The 20,544-nt window shown below is 43.0% G+C and overlaps 1 protein-coding gene across 5 annotated transcripts in view; it reads right to left on the bottom strand.

Moving 5' to 3' along the window:
- The window catches only part of Myof (myoferlin), a 144,123-nt gene that overhangs the window by 51,948 nt on the left and 71,631 nt on the right, over nucleotides 1–20,544 (bottom strand). For all 5 annotated transcript variants that reach the window (XM_021224782.2, XM_021224763.2, XM_021224769.2 and 2 more), the window contains 6 exons: nucleotides 12,243–12,420; nucleotides 10,843–10,967; nucleotides 7,644–7,750; nucleotides 5,608–5,800; nucleotides 4,491–4,646; nucleotides 1,522–1,653 (listed from right to left, as the gene is read on the bottom strand). In XM_021224782.2, the coding sequence (XP_021080441.1) occupies nucleotides 1,522–1,653; nucleotides 4,491–4,646; nucleotides 5,608–5,800; nucleotides 7,644–7,750; nucleotides 10,843–10,967; nucleotides 12,243–12,420 (891 nt within the window). The remainder of the gene's footprint in view (nucleotides 1–1,521; nucleotides 1,654–4,490; nucleotides 4,647–5,607; nucleotides 5,801–7,643; nucleotides 7,751–10,842; nucleotides 10,968–12,242; nucleotides 12,421–20,544) is intronic.

Here is a 20,544-nt window from a genome sequence, read left to right as displayed (position 1 = left end):
CTTGTGAATGGGTGGATTTCGCAAAGTTTGCTTGCAAGTTTGTTGCTTAGAGTTGGACATATTTCGCCACAGGAATAATTAACAGATGGTGTTCTTTCCCAGGAAGTACACGGAGAACACACCAGAATCATGAGTTCCTTATGGGGCTTTAAGGGTTCTGAGCCTCTCCTGGGACATGGCAGGTAGAAGAACTTTCTGGAAAGCAAGTTTGGTGGCAATGGCTGACATTAGTTTACAGTGTTCACATTTTTAAGTTAAGAACATTTATTACGTGTGTGTGTGTGTGTGTGTGTGTGTGTGTGTGTGTGTAAGCCCTGATATGCATCTAGAGATCAAAGGACAATTTTTGGTAGTTGGTTCTCTCCTTTGACCATGTTGGTCCCAGGGTTTAATCTAAGGTTGTCAGCCTCATCTTCAAACGCCTGTATCCACTAAGCCATCGCTCCATGCTAGCCTTTCCCTTCTAAATTAGCATTTATAAATCCATGATGATCTGACCTTCATGCTCTCAACCATGATAAAGGGTGAGGCTTCTGAGGGTTGTGGGTATCTTTGTTTGGTCTCAAACTCGTATGTCTATCTGATATTGACCTTTTCTTTTTAAATGATTTTTTTTAATTTCATGTGCAATGGTGTTTTGCCAGCATGAACATCTGTATAATGGTGTTGGATACCCTGGAACTGGAGCTACAGACAGTTGTGAACTGCTATGTGGATACCGGGAATTGAACCCAGGTCCTCTGGAAGAACAGCTGGTGATCTTAACTACTGAACCATCTCTCCAGCCCCCTGATGTTGATATTATAGAGAAGATGAGTTGCCCAAGGCACAGGTAAGTTTTTGCCTGCAGAGGGAGGCCATAAATGTGAGTATGTCACTGATGGCGTTGGAGCAAGGGCACAATAGTATAGTCTCAGGCGTTGGTTTGAGCCTGGGGAGGAGGTATACTGAGGTGGGTATGACAAGGACCCGTGAAACCAGGATGCATGTGTGAGGGTGCAGAACAGAGGAACAAGGTTTTCTTGTTGTCTCTGCTTGGAAGCCAACATGATGCTAACACAATCCAAGCACAGACCTCGTCATGGATGACAGAGCTTCACTAGGAGTGGAAGTGGTGGCCTTCAGTGGCTTTGGGGGTGTGGCCTTGGGACAGAAGCAGTAGGTGGGGCAGTAGGAGGTGTTCATGAACAGGCACACGTGAAGTACTTCAAAGATACCCAGAAACATGTGCGCATGTATGTGTATCCTAGTTAGTGTGCCTATGTCAGCATCCATTCAACAAACTGCTACTGGTTCTAGGGCCATAAGTTGGGAAGAACATGCATCTTCAAGGTCACTGGCTGGAGGTCACCTCTTTGAGTTATCACACAAAGGAGGTGGTCACTCTGGAGTGTTCCACTGTCAATAACCCTCAGGAGGGTCTTCTCATCTGTTAGGCTAAGATTCTTTAACAGCTACACATAGGGAAAAAGAGGGAGTTCTGCCCTACCAGAGAGAAGACAGGGCTGTCATTAAAGATACCATTTCAGCGAAGACGGTGAAGGAGCCTTCAGCAAAGCTATTGAACTTCTTCTCCACAGCGCTTAAACCCAGCCAGATATTCACTCGCAACTCCACAGGCACTTTGGGCCCATTGGTTTTTTCTTGTGGATACTGTGGATGAACAATGACATCATAGGTGACATGGGTCAGACACCACATAAACTGTGACATCATGCTAAAGCCCAAAGCATGCTCAGCTTCTACTCATTGATCCCACCAGACTGAGTTTGTATTTGCTTTGGTTAAAACTGACACATGACCCTACAGCAAAGACTAAAACAGGAACCAAAGCAGTAAGTCCCGAAGTTGCATGCAGCTGCCAGAGGGCCTGGTCTTTCCCAGATCTCTGCCTCACTTCCATTCTCAAGAGCATCTTTTTCTTCATTGATAAACTGTCTCTCATTCAGTCAATCAGTCAATCAATCAAAGAGACCACTTCAGGAGGTCTACAAGGGCAGAACACTCTTCCTAATAGCATCAACATGATATTTGTCTTGTTTGGTTGACATTTGCACAAATGGGGCAGTGACATACCACTGTACCCATCAGTATGAACAGCACTCAACTCTCAAGTACAGAAGATGAAATGCCAGTCCCACTGAAGAATTCCTTCGACTTAAAAAAAAAAAAAACGAAGAACTAAAAAAATTTAAACGGATTTTAAAAAACCCAGTATTGATTACCAGTTTTGTTAAATCCCCACCCATGAGTGCCTGGTTTCTTAGTATTTGGTATGATAAATGAGGAAGTTCTCACAGGTCACCACACACATTAGCACATGACCATTAACTTGGCAAAAGGTTCTGTTATGAATTGACCTAGAGATAGGTAGGTGTGTGTATGTGTGTGTGTGTTGAAACAAAGTCTCCTGTGTCCTGTGTTTGTTTTTCTATTTTAATTTCTATTACAACAAATCCTAGGGATACAAGCTATATAAACAAAATCCTTTAGTAGTCTTCAATAATGTTTTTAATGTTACAAAGAAACACCGAGACTTAAAAACTAAATCCCACTTAAGTAAAAGACTTCTCAAGCTAGATAGTGAGGATTAACAAGGTCAACAAATATATAGAGTTTTTTAAAGCATTTGTTTCAGCTGGGCGGTGGTGGCACATGCCTTTAATCCAGCACTGGGCGGCACAGGCAGGCAGATCTCTGTGAGTTCGAGGCCAGCCTGGTCTAGAAGAGCTAGTTCCAGGACAGCCTCCAAAAAAACCAAAAAAAAAAAAAAAAGCATTTGTTTCTGCTTATCCACTGGATTCTAAACCTAACTTAGAACACACCCCCTGGCCTCTCTGGCTTCCCTTGAAACTTTGTTATTAATCAGTTTGCTTCCACTATTGCTGATGGTGATTTTAATTGAGGCCCTATTTTAAGTCCGATTCATTCTGCAGAAGACATCAGAAAGATGATGGCCCCTCCAGCACTACTAAAAGTAACGTGAACACTTATTAAAGTTGGTAGACAGCTCCTTGTTTCAGAGAGTACACTACCTTGACTCAGCCTTTTCTATATTTAAAACTTGTTATTCCTTTCTTAAATCCAAGAAACCGCTTTTGGGGTAGGCGGGATAGGGTGTCAAAGCATGCCAATGGGAGCTATGTTGAGTTCTTAGATGCAGCCTCAGACATACCTGAAGAAGCTCTTCATGGGGGAGAGTGGGGGGGGGTTATGGGTCATGGGAAGCTTGCAGAGCATATGCAGAATATTAGATGCTTGCACAACCTGGCAAAAGCACTTAAGTGTGAGTGGCAGTTGCTGGTGGCAGCCCAGATGAAGGAGACAGAAGAAAGGTTTTGCTTTTTGCCTGCTGGCCTTCACTTTCTCTGGCAAACTCATCAACTTTGTTGCTGCCACTGCTGCGTTCTTTCCCTAATATTAGGACTCGGCTTCCAGCTTCCAATGGAAACTTGTCGCACCTGCTGTGCGGCCTGCATCCGAGAATGTAGCGAGGTGGTCGGGATAGATGACACAGAGACCGGTCGGTTGCTTTAAGAAAACTTTATCTTCCCAAGTCAGCTTAGGAGAGCTCTCAGAAGAAATCTCAGGAGAAGTCTCTGGCGAAATCTCTGGAGAAGTCTCTGGCGAAATCTCTGGAGAAGTCTCCCTAAGAAAAGGGAGCTTCCCTTTTTAAGGACTTTTGCCATCCATTTACATACCATTCTTTCCACTTCTCACCCTCCTGGCTGGTGGTTTAATCTCCAGAATCGGGGAGACACCACAGGGGGCAGGAAGAGGCATCTAGCCATAGGAGGTGTGGAAGGCATGGTATTTCAGTGAGCCAGCCCTTATCTGAGCCCTATCAAGCTTTAAAGCACTGAATTGTTTTCAGTAAACATTACATAGATGCCTGCTCCCAGGCCGAAGGGGAAGTGGGTTTCTGCTCAAGGTCTGGTGTCCCCACAGAAACTGAAGACCAGTGGCTCCTCAGGAATCTCCTGAGAGCTCAGTGCCGGACTGAGACTGCTAAGACATCCAGCCTCATGAACCCATCAGTCACCAAGTTCTTGGCCTTTCTGGTTGAGCTACCCAGACACTATCACATAAGCCAATCTGATTATTCCCCTTTTAATATGTATTCATTCTGTGTGTTCTAGAGAAACTTGATTCCATGACTGGCTTCCCCACCCTGCTCCCCCAAACAGTTACTAGTGTCAGTGGAAGAAATGTATTGCTTGCATGAGACATTAAGAGTGGAAAATTCATGTCAGGAAGCAAACAACAATGTCATGCTACACTTAATGTCAGAGACATCTAGAGAGGTGTCTGTGGTCGAATGCCATCTGCCCTCATGTCACTCTCTGAAAATTATGAGCCCAGAAGAAGAGACCAGAACAGGTTAGAATGGATCTTAAACACCTTAGCTATGTAACAGATAGACTATGACAGAGCAACCCTTCCTTCAGAACAGAATTTGCACATTTTTTCCTTTCTCAATGAAGATGTACCTTCAGAAGGATGGTCTGGGTCTTCCCACAATATTTTCCAGATGCGTTCCCACCACTGGTGGAGTATAAGACTTGATGGGCAGGAATTCGTGCATAAGCCAGTCTTTTCTCTCCACGGATCATCCAGATGATAATGTCGGGCATACTGTTCTGAGGCTGGGCAGTGGGTTGGATAGAAAAGGAAGCAAAACACATGAGTTTATATGTAGAAAGACTGGAGAAATAGCAGGCTAGATATTTGGGGCTATGGTCCAGATTGTGTCTCAAAGTCTGGAGATAGATACACATCTTCTGTGGTCATACAGTAGTTATGCAGGGCAAGAAATGAGCTGTGGATGGTGGTGGGGTGGCACACAGGGGGCAAGTGAAGAGTTGCAGCCCACTCTGGTCTGAAAGGCATTTTAGAAAACACCCCCTCATCTCTAAGCATCATTTGAAGAAAACCATCGGCAGACTGAAAAAGCGGCAAGTTGCCATCTGTGGCCAAAGTTTGAATGTGTTCCTTAGGGTTCTATGTCCAAAGCTTTATTCAAGTGTTGGTCGGCCTAGTGAGAGAAGAGTAGGTTGTGAGTGCTTTATCATCAAGCACAGATTAGTGCCACTATTGCAGGAGTGGGTTAGTTATCGTAAGAATAGACCTAGTACGAGGGTAAACTCGGTTCTGAGCTTGCTTGCTCGCTGGCTCTCACTCTAGTCCTCTGCAGTGAAACAGCACAACAAAAAAGTCTTTGTCAGAGTCAGATCTCTCGGTCTTCAATTCCCCTGCCCCTAGAATTGTAGGAAATAAGCCTCTGTTCTCTACAGCATGCTCAGCTCTGTTACAGCAGCAGAGAAGGAGCTAAGACACTACCCCTAGACACTGAGAGGACTGGAGGAGTCTGCTTACACTTGTTCTTCAGTCACAGGGGTGAGAGACACCTGACCTTATCTAGCAACTACTGTGCTCACTGCACTGTGCTGTCTCCATTTATAATCATCATTATTGTTTTTTATCATTGACCAGATCCATCCACAGTCTCAAACATCATGCCAGATGCTCCATCCACCACCCCACGCTTGGTGTTATCCACAGAATCCTTCTAGAAGCAGACGACATTAGTGTAATTCCAAGGTCTACCTCTTCAGTAAGTTGCATTAATTTATCAAGCCAGTCCTCGATTTCCAACAAGGTGGACTTCACATCCGTGGCTTCAGATCTCATCTTCATAGCTGCCTCGTGGATCTGGGAGAGAAACCTGGACCGCAGCTTTCGGATCTGAGTATCCAGAATTGTGACATTGGCTTTTCCTTCTGTGACAGGCAAGGTGTATCTAAAAGAAAGGGAAAGAAAAGAAAGAGAACTTAAGAATGACATTCTAGGCGTCAAAACTAGTTCTCTTATGTTTGCACACATGTTTAATGTATGTCTGCAGGTATTTCATGAAGACTGAAATGTCAGCACTGATTCTACAGGCACTACTTGGTTTAAGCTACAGTTGAGGACATCTTTGTGGCACTGGCAGAACAGAAAAGAGAATAAAAACTTCACAGCAGTAGAGTTCAAATAACATTCCCACCACCACCATCTTTTCCACTGCCCTCATCACAGAAGGTTCTCAAAGAGTTCCAGAAAATAGAAAGGGCTGCTGGTATATGACAATTTCCACCTAAGACCCGGTGGAGGGACCGCACAAGAGAAAGAGGGATGGTTGAGTGAGGGACTCAGATTAGCCCCTGACCTCTGTGCTTCCCTCTCGCTGTGGCAGTAGTGAGACCACGGGGCAAGACTGTCACTAGTACAGGAAATTAGACTCATACCGTCCCCACTAGACTTTGCACTCATTGGCATTTCACCCAACTCCTTAAATGGAGGATGGCTTTCTAGCATGGTTTCCCTTAAACATGGAATTGCCTGTTCTGCAACATTTAAGAGACCCCTCAGCTCTCTTCTTTGAAGACAGCTTGTAGCTTTAGCACAGTAAGATATGGCCGTGCTTTCTTCAGCAAATCCTACAGTTCACAGGCATGTTCCATAGGAAAGTCACGTTTTGGTTTTATTTCATTAACAGCTGTGGTAGCATGTGAGTAAAGGGTTAAGATCATGCAGTGGCCACGTAAAGCAAAAATACACATTTGGGCCTTTAGAGCGTGAGATGCTGACGGTACAAGGAGCAGCAGGGCTAAGACGGTAAGTCATTCTCAGCATCGCTGCGTCACTGGGGCCTCTCTGTTTTCTTATCTGTACCCCTCAGTCTCTCAGTGTGAGCTGTGAGTACTCACAAAGCCAGTGGTGCTCGACTTCAACGACTCCAGTGACCTGACTAAACCACTAGAAGGCACAAGAAGACAGGGTAACTAAGGGCCTTCCTTACCCTAGAGGGGGAATGTCTGGTTCCTCTGAGCAAGCACTTACTCAATGTGCTTCTCTTTTCGACCTTCTCTGTCCACAGATTTATTAGGCAATATTTAAAATGAGTTTGGGATGAATCACTTTCCCCTTTGATTTCTAAATGCCAAAAGATCCGAGTCACAGCAATGAAATGTTCTCTGGCTATGTCTATGTACTGGTTTTTGTCAAACCCAGCTTGGGGTGTGTGTGTGTGTGTGTGTGTTGTTTTAACATATAATGCTACATGAACTTGCATGTCATCCTTGTTAGGGGCCACTCTATCTATCTCTGCTGCTCCTATTTTAGTCTAAGTGCTGCTGCTAAAGGGGGTGAAATGCTTGAGACACTCAGTAAAAAAGAAAGAAAAGCAAGCTATTTCTAAAACCATGAATTAGAACACTACTCTGAGTGGTGGGATCCATGTTCCTATCTCCCTGTGGAAGTCAGGAGCCCTTCAGAAGAATGGCTCAGGCTTGCTACCTTACTCTTCCCTCCATCCCCCATGCTTTGCCTCAGGATTCTGAGACCAGCTTCCTGGAGACCAACTTGGGCCTCCCTGGGCTACTTTAGACTTGGCAACAAACCAGAGAATGAGGCTTTTCCGGGTGATTCAGAAATTCCCCATGGAGAGTGATAGAATTTCAAGAAGCCCAAGACAATGTTCAAGACAATGTTCAAATGCATTTCTCAGAGAAATACTTGAGAAGAGTCTAGAAGCACACACAGTCTTAGAATGCAGGGATGAGGGCATGACTGGGGATGTGGAGATAGAAAGATCACTGTACCTCGTGTCTTCTATAACTTCATCTATCAACTTCAGCCACAGCTCCGCCAACTGGTTTGCAGGAATTTTGCCTTGGAGTCCTGATTTTACAGCCTCTATGTTCGATTGCTGAAGAATTAAGAAAGAGGAAAGACAGCTGGTAACTCTGCTGTCATACCCAAGAAAGCATTCTTTCAAAGGTAGGATAGAGAGTGGGGTAGGGGCATAAAAAGAATATAATTACAGAAAAGTCAGAGGCTTTGTTTCTTACTTAGTAATATTTGTTATAGCTTTGTGCTATTTACTTTTCTTCAGAATGAAATGAACACTAATAAGTTTAAACAATAGAAAAACCTTATCATATATCTTGACCTTTGAAACCATGTGAATATTTTATGTAGTCAAAAATAAACAGAAAGCAAAATCAGGAGTAGGTGAGGGAACCTAGAAAGGATATGATTGAAACAGTATGGACTTAGTTATATTTTAGGTGAATAATTGAAAAATAGCATTTTGACTATTTCTCCTGGGTTACAAAACAAAGGCAATCCAAACTGTCTTAAATTTGAATCAGTAGGCTGTTCACAATGGCTGATGTATGGAGTTCAAGTTTGGACAAATGAGTGATTATATTTAGGATGGCAGAAACTGGAGTCTCACTGTAGGAAAGATAGACTAAGTCCTTGGTAGAATATTAAAATTAGGGGCACTATTCTGGCCTTCGATATTTTAATAGATACAGAAGTAAATATACATGTATCTATGTGTATGTGTGCACCTGTATATGTGTGTGAGCTTGAGTTTCTTGGCTGACAAAGCCTATAAGCAACAATATACCAGTAGCTGTGAGCACAGTAGTGCCCAGGTTTTTAAAATGCCACTTCTCATTAAAGTAACTAAAGCAGTTGAGAAGAACAGCTCTTTCAGGGCTGGGGAGGAGAAAGTACAAGATAAGCTCAGGACACATTAGTGCTGAACAGCTGTCAACAGAGAGGAAGGGAGTGCCCTCTATGCCTAGCCAAAGTCCTGGTCACAGAAAAGCCACTATCTTTGTCAAGATTAGCCTGGAGCGCAGACAGCTTGGTCAGGGGAGAGAGGTGGTAAGAATCAGGGCAAGAAAAAACCTGAAGAACATCCTAAACATCATTAGAAGAAAGATAGGACCAATTCTCTACCAACTCCCTTCCTCAAGGGAGTTGGAAACTAATAAGAATGCCACATTTCTATTTCAACTTTATTGTTTTTATTTTTTATATTGTATTGCTTTATGTGCTTATGTGTTTTGTCTGTGTGCGTGTCTGTGCACCACACATGTACCAGGTACCCTTGGATGTCAGGAGAAGGCATCAGAACCCTTGGAATGGGAGTTACAGGTGGTTGTGAGCTGCCATGTGAGTGCTGGGTCCTTCATTAGAGTAGAAAGCACTCTCAGTCACAGCACTTTCTATCTAGTCCCCTCAATTTTATACTGAAGTTCAATTAGCGCCCCCTCCCCCTACGGAGGCGTTTTTATTTATACGTATGTATGCTTTTCCATGGTCTCTGACACTCTCTGGGGTTGTCAGCAAAATGAAACCAAAGTGATGGGATGGGGACAAATTATTCTGCTTCGGACGAGATCTTTGAGCTGCATGTTAAATCTGAGACTGATGGCCCCACACTTGGGATCTCTTACTGCCTGTGAGACTCAGGACAATCTTCCCAGCTCTACATTTATCAATGAGCTCAAATGTCCCAGTGTAAATGTGTTTTCCCACCACAGACAGAAACCAGACTGCGACCTAGGAACCTATACGAACCCGACCCTCGCCTCTCTTTCTCAGTGTTGTTGCTACTCTTGAGAGCATCAGCCAGGGCATTCACACGCACCATGCTGGTGGCGTAGAAAGATGGCAGAAAGAGGACTCACACTGCTTTTATAACAAAAAGCAGTATTTTACTTTGCTATGGAGTCTTTGATCAGGTATTTTCTCATATATCTTGGTCCAGCCCTTGTAAATATAATGGTAATATAAACTAAAATTATTTTGTTATTAAGATATTTCGATCACATATTAATGAGATTAGTGTGATATTTCCATACATATGGCATATATTGATTATCTCCAAACACTCCTTTTCCGTTTTTATCCTACAATCTAAATTAGCATAATATTGAAACAAAAACACTAATGCTGGATGGATTTTACCCATACCTAGCAGAATTAACTTAGTGTATTTAAATTGAGTAAACATGTCTCACATGTGCCACCTTTTTCTCTCTCCTCACTATTGTAGTAGACCAGTGTCAAGAAGGTAATCGTACAGATACCATTCTTACACAGTTCCACCAGAGAGACCCCCCCTCTCCCAATCTTCAAAGAAGGATCGTTCCTCCAGCTTGAGGCAAGAGCAGAGAATGCCTGGCCTGGTTCTTCCCATGGCAGAAATTATTACTGTGATAATAGTCCTTGGGCTGGAGAGATGGCTCAAAGGTTAAGAGCACTGGCTGCTCTTCCAGAGGTCCTGAGTTCAATTCCCAGTAACCACATGGTGGCTCACAACTCATCTGTAATGAGATCTGGTGCCCTCTTCTGGCTTGCAGACATACATGCAAGGATAACACTGTATATATAATAAATAAATAAATTTTAAAGAAAAAAACCCCAGTCCTACAGGTTACACATAGCTTATTGGAACAAAGCACTCTTTGTATGCAAATCATGGTGACACCATGAACTCCCTTTCCTCTGTCCTCCAGCCTTTTGCATTCTCCTGTCTTTCTCAGGAAGAAAACTTTTATCCTGGCACGTGCTCACACAAGCCTACGACTGAACTTCCTTGTGGTTAGACATATTACTGGATTCTGGCCAATGGAAAGTGAGCAGAAATCAAGCGTATGACTTCTGAGTTTTTCCCCTAGTGAGAGGTCCTTGTCATCTTTTCCTTACTTTTTTTCCCTCCCTGTAGGCTGGAGGGTAGATGTTGGGGTGAGCTGTCACTATAGGATAGACTGAGGCAATTCCTTAGTAACAAGTACAACAACCACAGAGAGAGCCTGTGTCCTGGTACCAATGAACTTCTGCTATCTCCAGACCATTCTCCTCAGCTCTTAGTCAGAAATTGCTCTTACCTTGTCGACCATTGTATTTTAAGATCTTGTGCTACAACTGTCAAGCTTGCATACTAACTGGTGCTTAGCTTCCTGTTGGGTAAAAGAAAATGCAGGACAGATAACTCACCAGCCGTTCTGCCATGACTAGGAGAGTGTTCACTGCATCCAGGCGATGACTAATGTCCTCCCAATAGGAAGTCAGAGTGACCACCGGCTTTGTGTGGGCCCAAGGTAGGTAGTAATAGTAGTTCCCTGGTATGGAAAGTCAGAAGTCAGTGAACACTGGACACTTACAGTGCACAACAAATTTACTAAATAGACGTGCTGACAGAGCTACTTATTAATCTACATGCTTGAGGGAAGGGTCTTGGCCAGGGTTTGTATGTTGTTTTGGGTGTTGGAGATTAAACCCAAGGCTTCACACAAGCTAGGACAGTTCTTTACTATGGAACCACACCCTGGCATTATTTTGATTCATCTGTTTTATTCAGGTGCAACAGAGAAATAGGTGGTTCATTCATCTGCTTCGTAAATCTCCCTAAAATAACCAGCAAATTGAGGACAATAATCCCAGGATCACACAGCTGAACATCCAAGATGGTTATGTCATATATATTGTAACGGGCGTAGAGCACACTGGAGGCTAGAGTCACTGTTTCTCCATGAGAACTGTTCTTTTAAATTATTGTTTTGCTGGAAGAGGAGCAACCACCCCACCCCATACCCTGTTCTTTGTGAACCTCGGCTGCCTGCATAGGGTTGGCATTACTCAGAAGTTTCCTGTAATTAAGGTTAGGTACTTGACATTTTAAGGCTATTTTATGTTTTTAATTGTCTTGTTCAAAAATGTAGGTAAAAATATAGCAATATTGTTGGACTGTTTATGTGCACAGACCCATACACATAAACATACTTAGAAAAGCAGAATCTTTTAAAAGAGACCTAGGTGATGGGACTGAGTAACAGTGAGGACCAGAAGTCTGGCTTTCCCAGCATCGGAGCCAGAGTATAGCCCTTGTCAACTACTGCATCTAGGGGAGATTTGGGCTGGGTGGGGCGCAGCTGCTTTAGGGAATGAGTGTTTAGTGGGGTCACCACCTTGGAATTTTTATGAGATCTGGTGCCTGTCCTGGGCATAGGATCAGGAACCTGGGATTCAGTTCCTGGGAAATGGGATCTGGGTCTGGCCATCCCCACCCCTTCCCTGCCTGTGTGCCAGCATGCCCATGCAATGGGGCGACCATAGGACAACCTGTAGGAAATAGTTTTCTCTTTCCACCTGAGACCTGAACTCAGGTTTTCTGGATTGGTGGCAATCTCCTTCACCCAGTGAACCATCTCACTGGCTCCCAAGTGTAGTAGCCACTCTTGTGGGTTCCTAAACTCCAATTCTTTCTCCCTTACACTAACTAATGAGATGCTGGGCATAATGACCACCAGAGGGAAAGTATAGTTATGCTTCCTGTCCCAGGATGTACCCACTGTAAGCAAGAATACATAAGAGAGAACACTTAACACCAGTCTTACCATCAAATACTGCACGGCTGTATTGAGTTGTTGACGCCAAGGGTTTACAGGTCGCATCAAACTTGTTGCCATAGTTCCCAATGCTGACTTCAAATTGAATGGCCTCACCAACATCTTGCAACATGGTGGCTGAATGGAACACGGCAGATAGGCTGTACTTCCTCCTTCGCTGGTATTTCTATAAAACAGGAGTAAATACGAGGTTCAATATCATTACATTTGTCTGTATTTATATGTGGATTCCCAGCAAATGCAATCCTAAGCCCAGTTAATTAGTCCTGCACTAAATGCCAGAGGGCATGTTCTTAGATCCGTCATTTCTGCTTCTCCCACGGTGGGCAGAGAGTATTCAGATCATCACCATGGAACTGACTGAAAGATGGGTAAACAATAAAAGTGTCTATAAGACACTTCTTAACCAAATTACGTCATAATAGGATGAAAATCCACAACAACTTAAGTAAATCCTAGTGCAAATATAGAAAATGGGAGTATTTTATTTTATTACTTAATTTTGCTGGTGATTAAACCCAGAACCTTATACATGGTAGGCAAGTACTCCACCAGGGAGCTACATTCCCAGCTCCAAAATGATATATTTAAAATGAATTAAGTAAATATATTTCCAATATTGATGCACAAGAAGGGGGTCTGGAAGAATATAATTCAAATTGCTAACATTAATATTGTCATAGAAGACAGAAAGATAATGGTAACTTTATTTTCTAACTTAATACATGTTTGTTATTTTGAGTCACTGAAGTGTATATTTTCTAATCAGAAATAACAATATTTGAATTTTCAATTTAAAAATAAGTGAAATTATATTCTCTCTCTCCCACCCCCAGTCTCTCTTCTCTCTCTCCACTAGTAACTTAAGTGGCGACCCTTTCCTTCTCTATCTATACCATGGCTTTATTTACTTAATTGAATGCATCACTAATTTTGTGTGTGTGGAGAGGGGAGTTCTGACTTGTATGAGTCAAAAGTTTGGCCACCTATTTACAGAGATACCCAGACAACTGCTTCAAAAACATTTAAAAAAACCTTTTATTAAGTATAATCAGACATGATTACTCTTATGTCTTTCTTGATTATATTTTCATTCTGAGCTCTCACAGCAGTCGCTCCAGTCTGAAGTGCTCCTGAAGAGACGTTTGTTTTCCATCACTAAGTGAAGCACTTCAGGAAAACATTATGTTAAAGGGAAAGATTTTTTTCGGGCATTTTGTCTACCACAGTGACCAGAATTGCTCTACACCTATCAGCATCTAGAAACTTTTTTTCTTAATTTAATCAAAATCAAGTAAACATCTCCTTAATAGCTAGTCATTGATCATGCCTTAATTTTTTATCATCGTTCTATTAGTTTGTTGAGATTTTTATACAGTGTATTTTTATAATATTCACCTTCCCTCAACTCCTCCCAGAATCTATTGCCTTATTTAAATTGTTGTTTTAAAAATGTTTATGTATGTGTATGCAAGTACCTGAGCGTAAGTATGTGAGGCATGTCTGTGCAGGAGCCATAAGGGTCATATGAGGGTGTTAGGTACCCTAAATCTGGAGCTACAGGCAGTTGTAAGCCCTCATGTGTATAGTGGGAACCAAACACTCAGAAAGAGCAGTAAATGATCTTAAATGCTGAGCCAGCTCTCTAGCCCTCAAACCCAAATTAATGGTCTTTTTCTTTTTCTTTTTTTTCCCCCTGAGACAGGGTTTCTTCGTAGTTTTGGAGAGTGTCCTGGAACTCGCTCAGTAGACTAGGCTGGCCTCAAACTCACAGAGATCCACCTGTCTCTGCCTTCCGAGTGCTGGGACTAAAGGCATGTGCCACCACTGCTCGGCCAATGGTCTTTCTGACGAAACATAAATGTGTGTATCCATCACTATACAGATGGCGCATTTCTATACACCATACTTTTAAAGAAACATGATAAAGTACATATAATAGAATTTAGCACTTTAAGTGTCAGGCTCAAGAGCATCAGGCAAATGCATATTGTTGTGCTACAGCCACTAACCATCCAGACACAGGACTCTTTTCATGTTGCCAACCTGACATTCTACATTCATCAGATAAAAATCCCCCATGTCTCTCTTCCTCCAGCGCTGGAAGCACCATTGTCTTTCTGTCTCTGAATCCGACTACTCCGTAAGCTTCCTTGAATGTGTGGCATGCAGTTATCATCTATCCCCCGCTGGTCATAATTCACTTAGCATACTGCCTTCTAGATCATCCATGATGTAGCATGTCAGAAAGTACTTCTCCTTTTACCCAGTACTATCCTGTTATATGAAAACACTTCATTTGTTTATCCAGTCACCCAGGGATGCCCACACCTTTGACTTTGGTGAATAACATCTCTCTAAACACACGTGTGCAAGTGTCTATGTGAGTTCCTGCTTTCAAACCCTTTGAGTCTGTCTGCACTTAGAACTACAACTGATAGACTCAATAGGTTATGTTTTTAATTTTTGGAGGGCTGTTTCAGGAATTTGTTTTTTGGAGACAAGCTCTCACTCTGTCTAGGCTGACTCAAACCTCCTGCCTCGGTCTCTAGGTGCTGGCATTATAGGCATGCCTCACCATGCCTGGCTGTTGTGAGAACTTCTATCAGCTGGTAGTCTTGCAGAGATAGAAAAAGAAGGGAACAGTCCCCGAGATAGCTCATGAGTCATCATTTTGGTGAAAGGTGATTTTGACATCATATAACAGAGTTCTCTAAGATGACTTTGTCAGACACTCCTCTGAGCTCTGATTTCTTGCAGAATTCTTTCTAATTCATTGGCTGCAGCTTGAGGTTCACGGTCAATCATCTGGGGAAACTTAGCCTTAAAAGCTTTCCTGTCTTAGCCTGTGTCTTGGTGGCAGAGGAGCTGGGGACCCTGACATTATTTACCAGGAGCCTGTTAAAGCACTTCAGTTATTCATGGTGCAAGAATGCTAGAATTGGATGCTTAAGTCTGAATTATCCAAGGCTTTAAAAGCAGGAAGTTATTTGTCCTAGTCATAATTTTGTGCACATCATAACTTCTTTATAAAGTACTAAGCATGATTTAAGAAAAGGGAACTTTTTGGTGTTTTTCTTTTAAGGAAACCTAATTTGGGGCCTGAGTCAGGGCCTGTGATGGTCACCACTGGCTGTCAACTCAATGAGATTGAGGGTCACCGAGAAGACCTCTCAGCATGTCTGGCGTGGAATTTCTAGACTTGGCTGGCTGAATGGAGTGGGATGACCCACCCTAAGTGTGGGAAGCACCTTCCCATGGGTTGGGGTCCTGAGCTGATTAAACAGAAAAAGGCACACCGAGCATGACAGTCACCTCATTCTGTGTATGACGGCTTGTGCAGTGTGACCAGCCACCGCAAGCTCCTGTTGCTATGCCTTCCTCACCATGATGGACTATATTCTCAAACTGTAAGTCAAAATTAACCCCCTTTTCGTTTTATGTGCACATTTGTCCGTGTGAGGATATCAAGTGTCCTGGAGTTACAGACAGTTGTGAGCTGCCATGTGGGTCCTGGAAATTGAATCTGGGTCTTCTGGAAGAGTAGCCAGTGCTCTTAACCACTGAGCCATTTCTCCAGCCCCCAACTCCTCTTTTTTAAAATTTGATTTTGTCACAGCAATTAAAACAAACAAACAAACAAACAGAAACCCAATATGGGATCCAGAAAAAATGGTTATTACTAAAGTGTAATTATCAAGTAAGCCCTGGTCTGCAGAGGACAAAGAAAGAGCATACATGCATCTGGCTGAGTTAGTCCTGCACAAGCTGATTCAAACCAAGATTCCATTTGAAAGCCCTGAGTGTTCTCACGCAATGCCTGCACAGTTGCCCACAGAAGCCTCCCAAGGCTCTTCGCCCTGGAGTACCTGACCTCTGAAAGAAGCTTGGGCTTCTTGTAATCGCCACAATTAGCCCAGAGAATGACATGCATTGTCAGCAAATGCTAGAGATGGAGGAGTCCCCTTTGGACCACTTTGCAAATCCAAGCTCCCAGGGGATTATCGATACCATCTGCTCATCTACCCCAGAGTACAGCTGCTGTAAATTAGGGTAACGAAGAGTTCTGCCAGTACTCAATCCTTTCATACTTCCCCTGTGACCTGAAAGTACAAAGAGGTGGAGAGAGGAAGAGAAAACAAACACTATTTGGAGAAACTGGATACCTCAGTTTGGGTTCTGGGACCTCTCTTGTAGCAAATCTTGGGGGTGAAATTGCCTACAGTCAGGGAAAGCTAAAGAATGCACATTATAATCTGTTAGAAACAGGTGGATGTGTCTTTAATGATGGAGCCTTGAGTGTATCCTGGTCTTGGTGATGGAGCACAAGGTAGTTGAGGTGGCCTAGGCTGGCGTTTCAAAAGTAGATCTGAGGAAGGAGGTGACTTTGTCAAGTAGGATACTGGTATAGTCCTTGAAAGTGGCTGAAGACCCGCAGGCATGGGGGACTAAAGGTCAGTGACAAAGAAGAGACATGGCATGGAAACTACTCATCTTGCCACCTTTGGCCTGTTTGGGCCAACAACTGGCTGAGAGGATGATGGGAGAATCTCCGTACGTGCTGCTTCGAGCAACATTTACTGAGCCCTTGATACTGTCCAGACCACTGGGAGACCTCAAAGGAGCTCAGTTGTGCCTGGGGGGAATACAAGCCCATAAAATGCTGGAGGAATATGTTAGTCATACACAAGGAGGCTGGGGAGGGAGACCAGACAACGTGGTTCAGGAACAGAGCCTAGATGATCCACCAGCGAAGATGGAAATACCACTGAGACACAGATTTTCTTTATAAAGACCCTTATGGGGAAGGCCTTGAAGTACGAGGCTGAAACCTCTGAGCTTGCAGAAAATGTAAAGGTCAAGATCCAGGATGAGGAAGGAATTCCTCCTATTCAGTTAAGGTAAGCAGCTGGAAAATGGACATACTTTGACTATAACATTAAAAAAGACATTCGTCTTGTTGAGACTTTGTACTAGTGTTGACAAAAGAAGTATTACATCACTCCCAAGAAAGAAGGGGGGACAAGATGGTTGCCCCAACATGCTATAACATAGATGAAAATGGCAAAATTAGTTACCCTTATTAAGATTGCCCTTAAGATACATGTGGTGCTGGGCGTTGGTGGCGCATGCCTTTAATCCCAGCACTCAGGAGGCAGAGGCAGGTGGATCACTGTGAGTTCAAGGCCAGTCTGGTCTACAGAGTGAGTTCCAGGACAGCCTTCAAAACAATACAGAGAAACCCTGTCTCGAAAAACCAAAAAAAAAAAAAAATACATGTGGTTCTGGGGTGTTTACTGCCAGCCACTTTGAAGGCATTACTGTAGCAAGTATTGTCTGACGTGTTGCTTCAACAAAACCAGACGACAAGTAATTGTGCATGCGTTAATAAAAAAACAAGAAATATAAAACAGATCCCAGACCTGGGAACAGAAATGAAAAAAATGGTGGCAGGAGGCAGTAGGTGCTAGAACAATGCTGTGTTTGCAACACTTGATCTTCTATTTTCCTGGAGCCATCCAAGGACACACCAGGCTGAACCCTGCTGCAACTCCTGCCTGGTAAGATCTGCCCACCAGGCCCTCCAGGAACAAGGCCAGTTCTGCTCTAGGGAGTGGGGCATTCTTGACTCTTTGACAACAAGTTCCCTTTCTGTTGCAGCCTTGCCAGCTCTACCCAGATGCACGATGTGGTGGGACAATGACCAGGATCATATTCTAGGTTGAGCTAACCAGACTCACTGGGCAGAGACGCTCACCTCACTCCTGGGTGGCTCCCACTGCTCCATGGTGGGGTGGGATTAGACGCTCAGCTCCTCTCTTGCCTTGGTGTGTTAGCTGTTGTTGTTTTTCACATTCTGGTTTTAATGAAATGTCTGGTACTAGCTATTTCACTATATGCATTTAATTATTTGGAACAAAGAACACAAACTCTGCTTTATGCCCCAGCTAACAAAAGACTTTTTTTATCACTTACATATGCAATGGGCAATATGCATTGCCTGTTTTGTTCTTCATTTTTGCCTTCAGTTTTAAACAAATGAATGAAACAAGCCTCTTTGGTTGCTGGTGTTTAATTACTATTTTCGGTAGGACACAGCTCTGTTCACCCTTCTCTCATTATGATTGTTTAAAGTGAAGAGAAGGAACCTGGATTTAAATTGCACTCTAATTACAGAGAAAAAAAACAAAAACAACAAACAAATCAAAACCCATGAGGTATCATAATGAGGTCATGCCATCGTGGTATTTCTTCATAAGCCTAATTCCAAATGATATATTTACATTCCAGCTATAATCTGTGACTACTCAGGCTTAATGGCCCCATGCAGTCACTTCAGATTTCCTTGGAGGCCCACAGGACATGTGTAGCTATCCATCCTCCTGCACAATTGTGCACTAAACAGCATGAAGCTGTCCCACGTTCACACCTGCCCTCCCTCTTTTTCCTTTTTCTTAATTTGTTCTCAATATGTAGTGGAAAATCTTCGGGCTCTATAGAGTTGATAGTGCTGTGAAGTGAATGAAAAGACTCTAGCTGGGACCCTAGTGAAGGAAGTGGGGTACACAAGTCTTTGAGTTGTGTCTCTGTAACAAGTAAAAAGCAGCAGAAAATGGGCTTGCCTTGTGTCTATCTCACAGCATAGACTTATGGAATCTAAGAGGCTCTTCAAGAGAATAAGAAGGGCTTGCTCTACAGGATTTAGGCTGGAAAGTCAGGATGAGTTCTGCACTCTAGGCATTTGGGAACTTTTAATCCATTTTGCTAATCAACTGGTATGTTTGTATCTTAGTCCATTCAGGTTTCTACAACAAAATACCACACCATCATCTTGATGACTAATAAATGGTGAATGTCTATTTCTCATGGTTCTGAAGAGCCAATAGATTAGGTATCTGGGAAAGGCCACTTTCGTGTTCAGAGACGGCATTTTCTAAATATGTTTTCACATGATAGGAGGAAAACACCTCTCCAGGGCATCATTTATAAGGTGACTAGTGTCATCCTGAAGCTAGAGTGTTCATGATATAATCACCACCAAAATTCCTTAATCTCTAACTCCTTCACCTTGGAGGTTAGGTTTGAGCATATGAATTTTGGGGTGACAAAAACATTCAGACCATACCAACGTACAAGGACTGTGTTCCCAAGATCATAGCCATCCTCAGAATACAAAAGCTCCACCACATTTTGGGGTTGCCATGGGAATTTTAACAAAGTAGCTGAAAGTTAGGAGTAGGGGGATACTTTCAGATCTCGATGCAGAATTGCTGCACCTGTGTTGGGCTTGACAGACCACAGGGCCTCACTCTCCTGGTGAGTATGTCCTATGGTATACAAGGGTGCACGAACATGCTCACTTTTGAGGATCTTTGATTTAAAGTCTCAGCACAGCCATACCATATTATACATCAAGAGACTGGGGTGACTCAGGGGTCATCAAAACCTAATTTCCAAAAATGGTGTTAACTGGAGAACATTATTTTTATATCTGGGGGTAGAGTGATGAAGGACTAGAAATTTCTTAATAGTTATCTCCTAATGACTTATTTTAATAGCCTGTAAATTTACTTTAAGAGATTGGCTTAAAAATCCACCCTAAGGATGCTAAACTTGACGCATTAATGTAGAAAAGATATCTTAGAAGAGCTGGGATCAGTTCCTGATTCTAGAATTAGGTGTGACCTTACATTCAAGGCAGATCATCTATCCTTCTTTTGGAAATTTTAGTGGGTGAGTCCTTAACTACATTTAAAAGCAAACGCCTACTATGGTTCTTTACTGTTTATATTACCTAAATGGAATCATTCTATATGGTAATATAAACTTTCAAGAGAGAGTTTCTTGTCCAGGCTATGTATGATCTTTGCTAACCTGGGGGAGAGAAATACTTCTTTTCCTGTGTAGAGTTGTGTCCTTTGGCTTGCTTCCCAAGAGGGATAAATAAGGGATGAATGAGGGGTGAAGAGAAAGGCAGCCTCAGGCAGAACAGGGTGGGGGGCACAGAGGCAGATGGATCTTTTGCTCTTAAAGGAGTGAAAGGACTGGTGTAGCCCAAGGGGAGCTCCAGATGTTCCAAACACATCTGACAGAAAAGTCCATCAGTACTGCTTCAGATACTAGCCTGACTGCAGTGTTCCAGGGCAAACCAGTGAACAAGGCCATGGTGTGTAGCGGAGAAGGAAGGGTCTCTTGACAACGAGTAGATGTTCTCACTGTCAGTTATGCTAAAGGGGGCAGAGTTTACAGAAGTCAGGCATTAGTTTACTTCAAGGAAGGAAACTATCCT

Source organism: Mesocricetus auratus, unplaced genomic scaffold, assembly GCF_017639785.1.
Source record: "Mesocricetus auratus isolate SY011 unplaced genomic scaffold, BCM_Maur_2.0 Super-Scaffold_4256, whole genome shotgun sequence".
NCBI lineage: Eukaryota > Metazoa > Chordata > Mammalia > Rodentia > Cricetidae > Mesocricetus > Mesocricetus auratus.
The sequence above is the reverse complement of the archived record's forward strand: the minus strand, read 5'-3'. Positions and strand labels throughout refer to the sequence as shown.